The sequence below is a fragment of the Bos javanicus genome, chromosome 11 (genome assembly GCF_032452875.1).
Source record: "Bos javanicus breed banteng chromosome 11, ARS-OSU_banteng_1.0, whole genome shotgun sequence".
Lineage (NCBI taxonomy): Eukaryota > Metazoa > Chordata > Mammalia > Artiodactyla > Bovidae > Bos > Bos javanicus.
Window position 1 is genome coordinate 56,494,450 of NC_083878.1, and position 12,850 is coordinate 56,507,299.

Sequence of the window (12,850 nt, forward strand, 5' to 3'; positions counted from 1 at the left end):
ATCTGCCTGCAATGCAGGAGAACTGGGTTCAAATCCTGAGTTGGGAAGATTCCCTGGGGAGGGCATGGCAAACTACTCTAGTATTCATGCCTGGAAAATCCCTATGGACAGAGAGGCCTGGTGGACTGCAGTCCAGGGCTACAGTCCATGGGATCCCAAAGAATCAGACACGCCTGAGCGATTAAGCACAGCACACAGCTTAGTCAACCACTCTGTCTTCTTGCATTCAGTCAGTTGTCACTCAGTCATGTCCAGCTCTTTGTGACCACATAGACTCTAGTGCCAGAGTCCAGCTCCAGCAGCCAGGGAATCAGCCTGAAGGGATGGACAGTGTTGGCAAGTAATGATGCAGCCTCTCACTTAGTTTTTTTGGACTGCATGTTTATTTCAAGCTTTAGATTCTCTTTTATACTTTTACAAAAGCATTAGGTCAGAGGTTTGACATTTTCAATTTCCCCTCACCCAGATTTATTGTCTCCATAAATCATTGTTGCCCTTCAAGCAGAGTTTCTGCTTCAGCAGTTCTCTCAGAATTGTGTTTACTTAAATCGTGATTACATTGTAACTCGTGCTTATGTCTAGGCTGCATACCACAAACCTCAGTTTATTTCTTATCTTTCTAAATCCTGTTTGCCCCTAGTATTCTGAACTCACTATCTCTTAAAAAGGCTTCTAGCTATTAACATCTGTAAAATTCCTAATCTCTATAAGCTATAGTATAATATGCTAACATTATAACATTCCTTAAATCTTTAGCTTCTAACTATTTTTAATTATTCCTAAGCCCTAAATTCAGCAAACTCCTTTGCCATAAACATTTCCCTCACAAATAAGTTTCAGATAACAATCCTTCCCATGGTCTCAAGCTGCAGCCTACGTGCGCATCCTGGAACACTCTTTTGTAAAGATCCTTGAACAAATGTCAATGATTAACTTTATGAATTATTCTCTGAGCACAACTGAAGAAGGCTTTGTGCCTACTCATGCTCCTCTCAAGAACAATAAGCACCTTAATATTCCTTTCAGTCAACTCAGCAAGGAAAGGAAAAAACAAGTTAGAATCACAAGGCCTAACTCCTTCATCCTGGGTCCGTGCCTGCAGGACAAGGAGAGGGAGTTGGGGCCGTGCCTCCATTTTGTCAGTAATGCCTAATGTGGCTCCTGACATCTCCCCCTTTTTTATTTTTTTAGAGCATAAGTATGAAACTCAGTAGATAGAACAGAAACACTTTGGTTGAGTATTCTGAAAAGGCACGGGGCTATTACACAAATTAGAACTAACAGGCATAAGCACATGGCCGCATTAATCATTATTGTAGAAAAGGATCCATGGGAAAGATACCCCTCCAGATTTTCAAAAAGGGAATTAGAAAGCCATTGAGAGGAAAAGTCAGACTCTGCCTGCTTCAAATTCTGAATATCCTGATGTAACTTAGAAATATCAATACTAAAATCTGAATGACTCCAGATGCCTAAAATATGATTCTTAATGCATTCCCAAGAATGTATGGACTCATTCACTTGTAGAGGGTTAACACACATCCATTTAAATTCAGCATGACACCTTAAAGACAACTTAATTCTTAAATTTGTAATTTCTTGCCCCATTAGCAGGACTGCTTCTTCTAAAGCATTGACCTTATTTTCTATTTTCTTATCTATAATTTCCTGTGTAGTAAGAACTACGGAGACATTTTTGGACAGCTGATCAACAAATGATGCAGTATGCACTTCTTTTGACAGGGCAATAGCAGAAACCATAACTGAAGCAATTATGGCAATCAAGGCAGTTATTCCCACAATCAGAGCTGCAATGAATCTCTTAGGTCGAGAAATCAAGCCATTAAATTCATATAAAACTTTCAATGCATAATCATCAAACCATTGCCCCTCTAATTTTACAGGAATCTTCAAATATGGTGGTTGTTTTATAATCATCACAGCCTTATAATTATTATAATCATTCCTATCAACACAATTTGATGTAAAAAAATTCACACACACAACATTGTAAACAGTTTCTCCTTCAAAAACTTCCAAATCACTCTGATTTCTGTCCAACAAAAAGGCATAGGGAGAATGTACGCAGGCCTGTACAATATATCTTTGTTCATTTAAAGGTCTATGTAAAATCACAGGTGCTATAGCAGCCAATAGAACAGGCTCCATCGAAACTCACTGAAGGAGTTTCCATTGAAACTCCTTTTATCCATTTATAAGGGATAAATGAATCATTTCATATAGATCTAAAAGGTTTTTTAAAAATCAAGTTCAATCATTTATCCGAATGATAGGAGCACCCCCATTTGGTCAGAAAATGTCTGGTGGCATCATTGGGAATAGGTAACCTTATGGCATACAAGCATTCTTTCCAATGAGGAAAGCCAGAAGTTCTGCTTATGCTTTCCGAGGCCTGCAGTCCTTGTTCATCAGAATCTGGAGGGGGAGTGCACAGCTTGGAAAGTCCTTTAAATGAGGGGCTGCCTGTTTTATGGCATCAAACAGTCTTTCTTGTGCCCCTGGCATCAGCAGCTGTAAAGACCAAAAGTCTCTCTTGCCTTTGCTTCTCAGAGGATCAGTAAGCATGCCTTTCAAGAAAATGCTAACACATCCATTCAGAACCGGAGCTGATCCTTGTAAAGAGGAAGGTATGGAAAAGCAAATAGGTGGATAAAAGGACACGCCTGAAAAATTGAAGGGAGGGCTGACCACTGTTTTAGCATTATTAGGATAGATGGAAGCCCTGCCCAAAAGATGAGTATCATTAACAAAAACACGAATGGGCTCATTCATCCAATCAACAGGCTGAAAAGAAGGTGGATTAGGCAAATAGGCCCAATGAACTTTTTCTGCACTGGAGGGCCTCAGCTGACAAGCCAACACAGCAAGTATAGCCATAAACATTACCATAGGCATGGCCTCATGTCTCCCCCTTTCTATTAATTCTTCAGCCTGCTGAGCAAGACGTTTCAGCTGGCCCCAAGTTGGCACTGTGCTGCAGGTAGTTGTTTGAGTACGATGACGGCGATGAGGTGGAGCAGAATATGGTTGGACTCTATCAGCATGTCTCTCCTGAAATGCCAGGTGCCTGAAGCAATGTACTAGCAGTGAAGCCTGAGGTGAAGGGTCACTCGTCCTTCGGCTTCTCCTTGGATCCCTCAGGTCTGGACTCGATGAGCTTCTGGTCTCCCCATCTTTCCTTGGTCCCGGACCCCAGGACCCCAGGGATCTCAGTGACCTTGGGGGTCTTGTGATCCTGGAGGTCTCATGGGACTGGACATGTGGAATCAGTCTGTCAGGAATCCAAATAGGAGAAGTGGAATCCTGTGGAAACACACAAGCATACCCTGTCCCACAGGTTAACAGCACATCTGGCCCTTTCCACTCTCTGGTAAGGAAGTCTTTCCACTTAACCAGGGGCTGAGTTGTAGCCCCTTCAGGAATCCAGTGTCTCATCATTGCAGTCTGCCCCTGTGTGTCCACGTTTAAATGATTAATTACAAATAAAGCATGGTGTAGAATATGATGTGGAGAGGAATACTTAAATTCTCCCTGCCTTAATTTATCGATCTGATTTTTTAAAGTCTGGTGTGCCCTTTCCACTATGGCTTGGCCTTGGGGATTATAAGGTATTCCTGTTGAATGTACTATGGAAAGTTGTTGACAAAATCTCTTCAAAGCAGCAATCAATTACTTTAGTTAATGCATCTGCCAAAGCATTTCCTTCGTGCAAAGGGCTGGGCAAGCTGGAATGAGCTCTAATATGTCCCACAAAATATTTCTTATCTCTATGTTTAATCTCCTTCTGTAAATCAGATAACAAGGAGAAGATGGTAGTTTTATTTTCCAGAATATTAGCAGTCTCAATATGAGAAAACAACCCTACAATATATCAGGAGTCAGTCAAAAGATTGAAGGTATGGTCTCTTAAATGTTGAAAAGCCCAAATAACTGCTTGTAACTCAGCCCTCTGGGCAGATGTCTCTTCAGTTACCTGAACATGGGATTTTCCATTAATAATTGTGACTGCTTTACCATTAGAGGAACCATCTGTGAAAACTAAAATTGCCCCTTCCAAAGGTTGAAAAGAAAATTTCTTTGGAAAAATCACTGGACGTATTTTCAAAAAATGCAAAAGGGGGCTTTAGAGAAAAAGAAACAAAATTTGACCCCTGAAATCTATCAGGGCAACTTGCCAATCATCACTATTTTATAAAAGAAATTGCAGTCGATCCTTATTGAATGGAATCACTATATTTGCTATTTCTTTTCCAAAAAGTTCCACACTTCTTTTTCTACCTTTTATAATTAATTATGCCACCAAGCTGGGATAAGACAAAACTATTTTTCTTGGGGTCACTGGTAGATGGAGCCATTCCAATGGGCCTTCTTCTTTTTTTTTGTTTTTTTTTTTTCACTTTTTAACTTTACAACATTGTATTGGTTTTGCCATATGTCAACATGAATCCACCACAGGTATACACGTGTTCCCCATCCTGAACTCTCCTCCCTCCTCCCTCCCCGTACCATCCCTCCAGGTCGTCCCAGTGCACCAGCCCCAAGCATCCAGTATCGTGCATCGAACCTGAACAGAAGACTCATTTCATATATGATATTATACATGTTTCAATGCCATTCTCCTAAATCATCCCACCCTCTCCCTCTCCCACAGAGCCTAAAAGACTGTTCTATACATCAGTGTCTCTTTTGCTATCTCCTACACAGGGTTATTGTTATCATCTTTCTAAATTCCCACAAGCTTCCTGTAGGTGTATGCTCTGTGTCGAGAATAATTAAATCTCATCCTCTGGTAATACTAATCCTAATTAACTGATCATTTAAAGCGTCATCCACTTTAACAAGAGCTGACTCTGCCTCACTAGTCATTTTTTTCTTAGAACTGGGATTAGGATCGCCTTTTAAGCAATCAAATAGAGGCTTTAAATCTGCAGTAGTCAGTCTTAAATGTGGGCATATCCAATGAATATCCCCTAATAATTTCTGGAAAGCATTTAAAGTTAGTAAATGATCTCTCTGCAGCTGCAAAGGAGCATGACTCACAGTATGGGTATTTAATACCCTCCTTAAATAAGAAAAAGGAGGATTTACTGACCAACCTAGATAGCATATTCAAAAGGAGAGACATTACTTTGCCAACAAAGGTTCATCTAGTCAATGCTATGGTTTTTCCTGTGGTCATGTATGGATGTGAGAGTTGGACTGTGAAGAAGGCTGAGCACCGAAGAATTGATGCTTTTGAACTGTGGTGTTGGAGAAGACTCTTGAGAGTCCCTTGGTCTGCAAGGAGATCCAACCAGTCCATTCTGAAGGAGATCAGCCCTGGGATTTCTTTGGAAGGAATGATGCTAAAGCTGAAACTCGAGTACTTTGGCCACCTCATGAGAAGAGTTGACTCATTGGAAAATACTCTGATGCTGGGAGGGATTGGGGGCAAGAGGAGAAGGGGATGACAGAGGATGAGATGGTTGGATGGCATCACTGACTCGATGGACGTGAGTCTGGGTGAACTCTGGGAGTTGGTGATGGACAGGGAGGCCTGGTGTGCTGTGATTCATGGGGTTGCAAAGAGTCGGACACGACTGAGCGACTGATCTGATCTGATCTGGAGCTATCTTTAAACCCCAGTTTTCCAAGGCCTCAATCAATTCAGATAAGACTTGTTGCAACAAGGCTCTGTCCTTATGAGCAGCCCAAATATCATCCATATAATGTATTAAATACAGATCTTTATACTTTCCTCTAATATCTTGCACAGCTTGGTCTACAAATTTCTGACACAAGATGCGGCTATTTTTCATTCCCTGAGGCAAAACCTTCCATTGAAACCTTCTATCAGTTCTGTTCAGTTCAGTTCAGTCGCTCAGTCATGTCCGACTCTTTTCGACCCTATGAATCACAGCACGCCAGGCCTCCCTGTCCATCACCAACTCCCGGAGTTCACTCAGACTCACGTCCATTGAGTCAGTGATGCCATCCAGCCATCTCATCCTCTGTCATCCTCTTTTCCTCCTGCCCTCAATCCCTCCCAGCATCAGAGTCTTTTCCAATGAGTCAACTCTTCTCATGAGGTGGCCAAAGTACTGGAGTTTCAGCTTTAGCATCATTCCTTCCAAAGAAATCCCAGGGCTGATCTCCTTCAGAATGGACTGGTTGGATATCCTTGCAGTCCAAGGAACTCTCAAGAGTATTCTCCAAATTCAGGGAGACTGAAAGCAAACCGTTTACAATCCTGATCAGCCAGGGGGATGTTAAAGAAACAATCCTGTAGATCTACAGCTATCACATTATATTGAAAGGGCACAGGCACTGGGGAAGGGAGGCCCAGATGGAGGGCCCCCATGTCTTCCATAGTTGCGTTTATAGCTCTCAAATCTTATAACAATCTCCATTTTCCTGATTTTTTCTTAATAACAAAAATAGGAGTGTTCCAGGGGATATTAAAAGGCTCTATGTGCCTGGCTGCCAGTTGTTCCATAACTAAATCCTCAGCTGCCTTCAGCTTTTCAGCTGTTAAGGGCCATTGCTCCACCCATACCAGATCATCAGATTTCCAGGTAAGGGTCAGCAGCAAGAGCAACAGCCTCTAGGATAAATTTGAATATCCCAGACCTTCTCTATTCTCGTTAGGAACCGCTTCTAATAAAGAAACAATTTCCTGCTGATCTTTTCCAAGCCCCTTATCAGGATTATACCTCATTAGCAGCACTTGATTAGTAACCATTTCATCTGGGCTATATAAAAGCATTCCCATCTGAGATAATTTATCTCTCCCCCACAAAGAAAAAGGTAGTGAAGGAATCACATATGGACAAAAGGTGCCTTGTGCCCCCTTCTCATCTGACCATGTCAAAATTTTTGAGCTGTTAGCAACCGAAGGCACTGACCCTATTCCTACCAAGCTGGCACTGGTCAAGCATGTCGGCCAGGAGGAGGGCCAATCTTTTCCAGGTATGTAAGAGACGTCTGCTCTAGTATCTAACAGCCCTGACATTTTATTTCTTTGAATTAAAAGATCTTTCAAAGGCCTTGAAGCTGTAATTTCCTGCACCTAAAAGACTAGATCACTAGATCCAAATCCTCTGGGGCCCCTAGCTTGAGAAGACAAGGTTCTTCTTGTCTGATAATAAGGTAAAAGCAAAAGCTGTGCTATTCTTGACCTTTATTAATTTGCACAGTTTTGGTAGGTGGCAAGATCAAAACTTTAATTTCCCCAGTATAATCAGAATCTACTACACCAGGCATCACAGAAATTCCTTGAAGGGAAAGCGAGCTACGCCCTGGCATAAGTCCTACAATGCCCTCAGGTAGGGGGCCAGCCACTCCCATTGGAATCGGAGTAACCGGTACATCAGGGGTTGATATTGCTGCTGTGGCAGAACTGAGGTCCAGTCCCACGCTCCCTGGGGTTGCTCGGAGGAGTTCAGAGATGGGACAAAGGGAATAAAGGGATTCAACACAGCTGCCCTTATTGTTGTCTAGGGCCGGGGCTGCCCCTGCTGCCCATTTCCCTGAAACTGGGAAAAATTAATTCCCTGTACTTGGGGGGTGAGCATAGTCCCATCCTTATGGAATTTAGATCTACAGTCTTTTGCCCAATGATACCCCTTCTGGCGTCGGGGGCAAGGTGTCTTTGGGGGTTTGGTATTAGTCTGTATTGCCACAGCTTGTTGTCCCTGCTTGGCAGGACATTGCCAGCAAAAATGCCCAATTTGGCCACAAGAGAAACACCTTTTATTTGTAAAATCGTTTCCATTAGGATTAATCTTTTTTCTCATTCCCTGAATCACTTGGGCAGCTGTTTCTGCCTTCAAGGCTGCGGCTAAGACAACCCCCTGCATAAAGGAGGTTCCTACTTCCTGGCAGGTCTGTATGTAAGTCCAAAGACTTCCTTTACTTCTAACAGGTCAAAGCAAAGCCTGACAGAATTAGCGTTCTCATAAGCCAATTGTTTAAGAACTATCTCTGCTGGCTCAGTACTCTTAATTGTTCTTTCTACAGCAGTTTTCAATCTGGCCACAAAATCTTCATATTTCCCATTGGGTCCCTGTTTGATATTACTCAGAGTGGATAATTTTCCATCTGAAGGGGGCAGAGGTTACCATGCCAAGACACCTATGGCCATAATCTGATTAAGTGCTTGTTTAGACACCTTGCTTGGGCTATGTGAGATTCGTATTCTCCATCTCCTTTTAATGCCGCAGATCCCACTGTCCTGAGCTGTGCATCATTAGAGGTTTTGTTTTCTGCTGACTGTAGTCTAGCCAACTTATCATACTATGCCAACCACAGGAGGTACTCTCCTCCAGGAAGGCAAGCCTTTGCAACCATTCTCCGATCATATGGTGTCATCCATCTCCCAGCCAAGGCATCTAGCAGAGTAAGTGTATAAGGGGAGGTAGACCCGTAATCATGACAGGCTTGTTTAAGCTCTTTCAGTAGCTTATATGGGATTGGTTCCCATTTTCCTTTTTCTTCATTATTCCCCTCCGTTTTGGTAAAAGCTACTGGAAAGGCCATAGAAAATTCCAAGTCTCCCGTTATTCCGCCTCCCTTCTAGCCTGGGTGAGGCCCCCCTGAGAGTGTTTACTCCAAGGAGCATGCTCTGCATATTGTGCAGGCGTCTGCCTCAAAAGCTCTTTTGTTTCAGAAAAGTCTTCATCCTCCTCAGCCTCAGGCAATGCTCTGGGAGGCTTTGGGGGCAAACTGGGGAACTCCTGGGCCCTGGGAGGCACAAACGGAAGCAGCAGCGATCGCCTTAAATCAGAAAGTGGTGGATAAATATTTAAAGGTTTGTGTAGAGGGGGAGGGGGCTCTCTAGAGCGCCCGGCCGCAGCGACCTGCAAGTCCTTTCCTTCCTCGGGAGGTAAAGCACAGTCTCTCTCCTCTTCTTTATCAATGGCAGAAAACATGGTTTGCACAGAAAGCGGAGACCCACCATTCATTGCTGCAGCCTCTCCCATAGGCTGTCTAACAGCCTCATGCCGGGGGTCCAGGAATCTCTAATCATATTCCACAGAGCAAAAGCATCTACAGGAACCTTTTCTGGCCCATGCAAAGTATAAAACAAACGTAACTGGTCTCCAACCTTAGTCCAGGTTTCTAGATATACGGTGCCCTCCTCAAGAAATCATGGGCATTGCTCTTGGACAAAAATTAGAAATTTAGACAGTCTTTCTGTTCTTACTTTAATGCCTCTATGGGCTAACATATGAAGTGATATTTCAATAAACATTTGTCTATTCTTAGATGCAAAGAGACCCATTCTCCTAGAGAATATTCTTATTCCTTCTGTACCCTCCTCACCCTGCCTAAACTGCACAGGGTTGCCTGCCACCCACAGGTAAAATCCTAACCGCCCCGCGTTACAATCATGAAGTTACTTACCCTTCAGATGTTTGATGTCCCTGTTCGGGCGCCACCTGCTGGAGCCCAGCCTGAAGAGATGGGCAGTGTCCGCGAGTAAAGATGCAGCCTCTCTTAGTTTTTTTGGACTGCATGTTTATTTCAAGCGTTAGACTCTCTTTTATACTTTTACAAAAGCATTAGGTCAGAGGTTTGACATTTTCAATTTCCCCTCACCCAGATTTATTGTCTCCATAAATCATTGTTGCCCTTCAAGCAGAGTTTCTGCTTCAGCAGTTCTCTCAGAATTGTGTTCACTTTAACTCGGGATTACATTGTAACTCGTGCTTATGTCTACGCCGCATACCACAAACCTCAGTTTATTTATCTTTCTAAATCCTGTTTGCCCCTAGTATTCTGAACTCACTATCTCTTAAAAAGGCTTCTAGCTATTAATATCTCTAAAATTCCTAATCTCTATAAGTTATAATAAAATATGCTAACATTACAACATTCCTTAAATCTTTAGCTTTTAACTATTTTTAATTATTCCTAAGCCCTAAAGTGGAGAGTGAAAAAGTTGGCTTAAACCTCAACATTCAGAAAACGAAGATCATGGCATCTGGTCTCATCACCTCATGGGAAATACATGGGGAAACAGTGTCAGACTTTATGTTTTCAGGCTCCAAAATCACTGCAGATGGTGACTGCAGCCATGAAATTAAAAAAAGCTAATTCCTTGGAAGGAAAGTTATGACCAAGCTAGATAGCATATTCAAAAGCAGAGACATTACTTTGCCAACAAAGGTCCATCTAGTCAAGGTTATGGTTTTTCCAGTGGTTATGTATGGATGTGAGAGTTGGACTGTGAAGAAGGATGAGCACCAAAGAATTGATGCTTTTGAACTGTGGTGTTGGAGAAGACTTTTGAGAGTCCCTTGGACTGCAAGGAGATCCAACCAGTCCATTCTGAAGGAAATCAGCCCTGGGATTTCTTTGGAAGGAATGATGCTAAGGCTGAAACTCCAGTATTTTGGCCACCTCATGCTAAGAGTTGACTCATTGGAAAATACTCTGATGCTGGGAGGGATTGGGGGCAAGAGGAGAAGGGGATGACAGAGGATGAGATGGCTGGATGGCATCACTGACTCAATGGACATGAGTCTGAGTGAACTCTGGGAGTTGGTGATGGACAGGGAGGCCTGGAGTGCTGCAATTCATGGGGTCACAAAGAGTCAGATAGGACTGAGTGACTGAACTGAACTGATGGGACCAGATGCCTTGATCTTAGTTTTATGAATGTTGAGTTTTAAGTTAACTTTTAACTCTCCTCTCACTTTCATCAAGAGCTCTTTAGTTCTTCTTCACTTTCCACCATAACAGTGGTGTTATCTGCATATGTAAGGTTACTGATTCCAGTTTGTGCTTCACCCAGCCTGGCATTTTGCATAATGTACTCTGCATATAAGTTAAATAAGCAGGGTGACAATATACAGCCTTGAAATACTTCTTTCCCTATTTGCAACCAGTCTATTGTTCCATGTCCAGTTCTAACTGTTGTTTTTTGAGCTGCATACAGATTTCTCAGAAGACAGGTAAGGTGGTTTGGTATTCCTATCTCTTGAAGAATTTTCCACAATTTGCTGTGATCTACATAGTCAAAGGCTTTGGTGTAGTCAATAAAGCAGAAGTAGATGTTTTTCTGGAACTCTCTTATTTTTTGATCATCCAACATATGTTGGCAATTTGATCTCTGGTTCCTTTGCCATTTCTAAATTCAGCTTGAATATCTGGGAGTTCATGCTTCATGTACTGTTAAGCCTGACTTGAAAAATTTTGAGCTTTACTTTGCTATTGTATGAGATGAGTGCAATTGTGTGATTGTTTGAGCATTCTTTGGCATTGCCTTTCTTTGGGATTGGAATGAAAACTGACCTTTTCCAGTCCTGTAGCCACTGCTGAGTTTTCCAAATTTGTTGGCATATTGAGTGCAGCACTTTCACAGCATCATCTTTTAGGATTTGAAATAGCTCAGCCGGAATTCCATCACCTCCACTAGCTTTGTTCGTAATGATGCTTCCTAAGGCCCACTTGACTTTCCATTCCAGGATGTCTGGATTGAGGTGAGTGATACACCATTTTGATTATTGGAGTCTTGAAAATCTTTCTTGTATAGTTCTTCTGTGTATGCTTGTCACATCTTAATATCTTCTGCTTCTGTTAAGTCCATACCATTTCTGTCCTTTATTATACCCATCTTTGCATGAAATGTATCTTTGGTGTCTTTAATTTTATTGAAGAGATCTCTAGCCTTTCCTGTTCTATTGGTTTCCTCTATTCCTTTTCATTGATCACTGAGGAAGGCTTTCTTATCTCTCCTTACTATTCTTTGGAGCTCTGTGCTCAGATGGGTATATCTTTTCTTTTCTCCTTTGCCTTTAGCTTCACTTCTTTTCTCAGCTATTTGTAAGGCCTCTTCAGACAACCATTTTACCTTTTTGCATATCTTTTTCTAGAGGATGGTCTTGATCACTGCCTTCTGTACAATGTCATGAACCTCCATCCCTAGTCCTTCAGGTACTCTATCTTTCAGGTCTAACCCCTTGAATCTATTTGTCATGTCTACTGTATAATTGTAAGGCATTTGATTTAGATCATACCTGAATGGTGTAGTAGTTTTCCCCACTTTCTTCAACTTAAGTCTGAATTTGGCAATAAGCAATTCATGATCTGAGCCACAGTCACCTCCCAGTCTTGTTTTCAGTGACCACATAGAGTTTCTCCATCTTCAGCTGCAAAGAATGTAATCAATCTAATTTTGGTTTTGACCATCTAGTGATATCCATCTGTAGAGTTGTCTCTTGTGTTGGTGGAAGAGGGTGTTTGCTATGACCAGTGCATTCTCGTGACAAAACTCTGTTAGCCTTTGCCCTGCTTCATTTTGTACTCCAAGGCCAAACTTGCCTATTACTCTAGGTATCTCTTGACTTCCTACTTTTGGATTCTAGTCCCCTATAATGAAAAGGACATCTTTTTTTGGGGGGGGTGTTAGTCCTATAAAATCTTGTAGGTCTTCATAGAGCAGTTCAACTTCAGCTTCTTCAGCATTCTTGGTTGGGGCATAGACTTGGATTACTGTGATATTGAATGGTTTGCCCTGGAAATGAACAGAGATTATTCTGTTGTTTTTGAGATTGAATCCAAGTACTGCATTTTGGACTCTTGCTGACTATGAGGACTACTCCATTTCTTCTAAGGGATTCTTGCCCACAGTAGTAGATATATTGGTCATCTGAGTTAAATTCACCCATTCCAGTCCATTTTGGTTCACTGATTCCTAAAATGTCTTCTTGCATTAGGACACCATTAATTCCTATCTGGATCTAAGCATAACCCTTGCTTTGATATCATATGCCCTAAATAAAAACCTGGGTTTGGGCAAACTGCAACTTTTCTTTGGTGACCCTAGCCCCTTTAAGGCTTAAAT

At 42.1% G+C, this 12,850-nt stretch overlaps 1 protein-coding gene across 1 annotated transcript; it reads right to left on the bottom strand.

Moving 5' to 3' along the window:
• Positions 1-235: 235 nt before the first annotated feature.
• LOC133257177 (uncharacterized) lies at positions 236-9,727 on the bottom strand. Its single transcript, XM_061432727.1, has 2 exons — positions 9,406-9,727; positions 236-3,292 (listed from the first exon to the last, which is right to left on the bottom strand). Exons 1-2 carry the CDS (start codon positions 9,516-9,518, stop codon positions 2,398-2,400), a joined length of 1,008 nt encoding a protein of 335 aa, XP_061288711.1. The 5' UTR covers positions 9,519-9,727; the 3' UTR covers positions 236-2,397.
• Positions 9,728-12,850: the final 3,123 nt, after the last annotated feature.

Excerpts from the sequence above, each read along its gene's own strand:
- LOC133257177 (XM_061432727.1), bottom strand. The coding sequence starts at position 9,518 with ATGCAGTCCAAAAAAACTAAGAGAGGCTGCATCTTTACTCGCGGACAC. Across the intron at positions 3,293-9,405 it reads GGACATCAAACATCTGAAGG|ACTGATTCCACATGTCCAGT; the intron begins GTAAGTAACTTC and ends GATTCCTGACAG.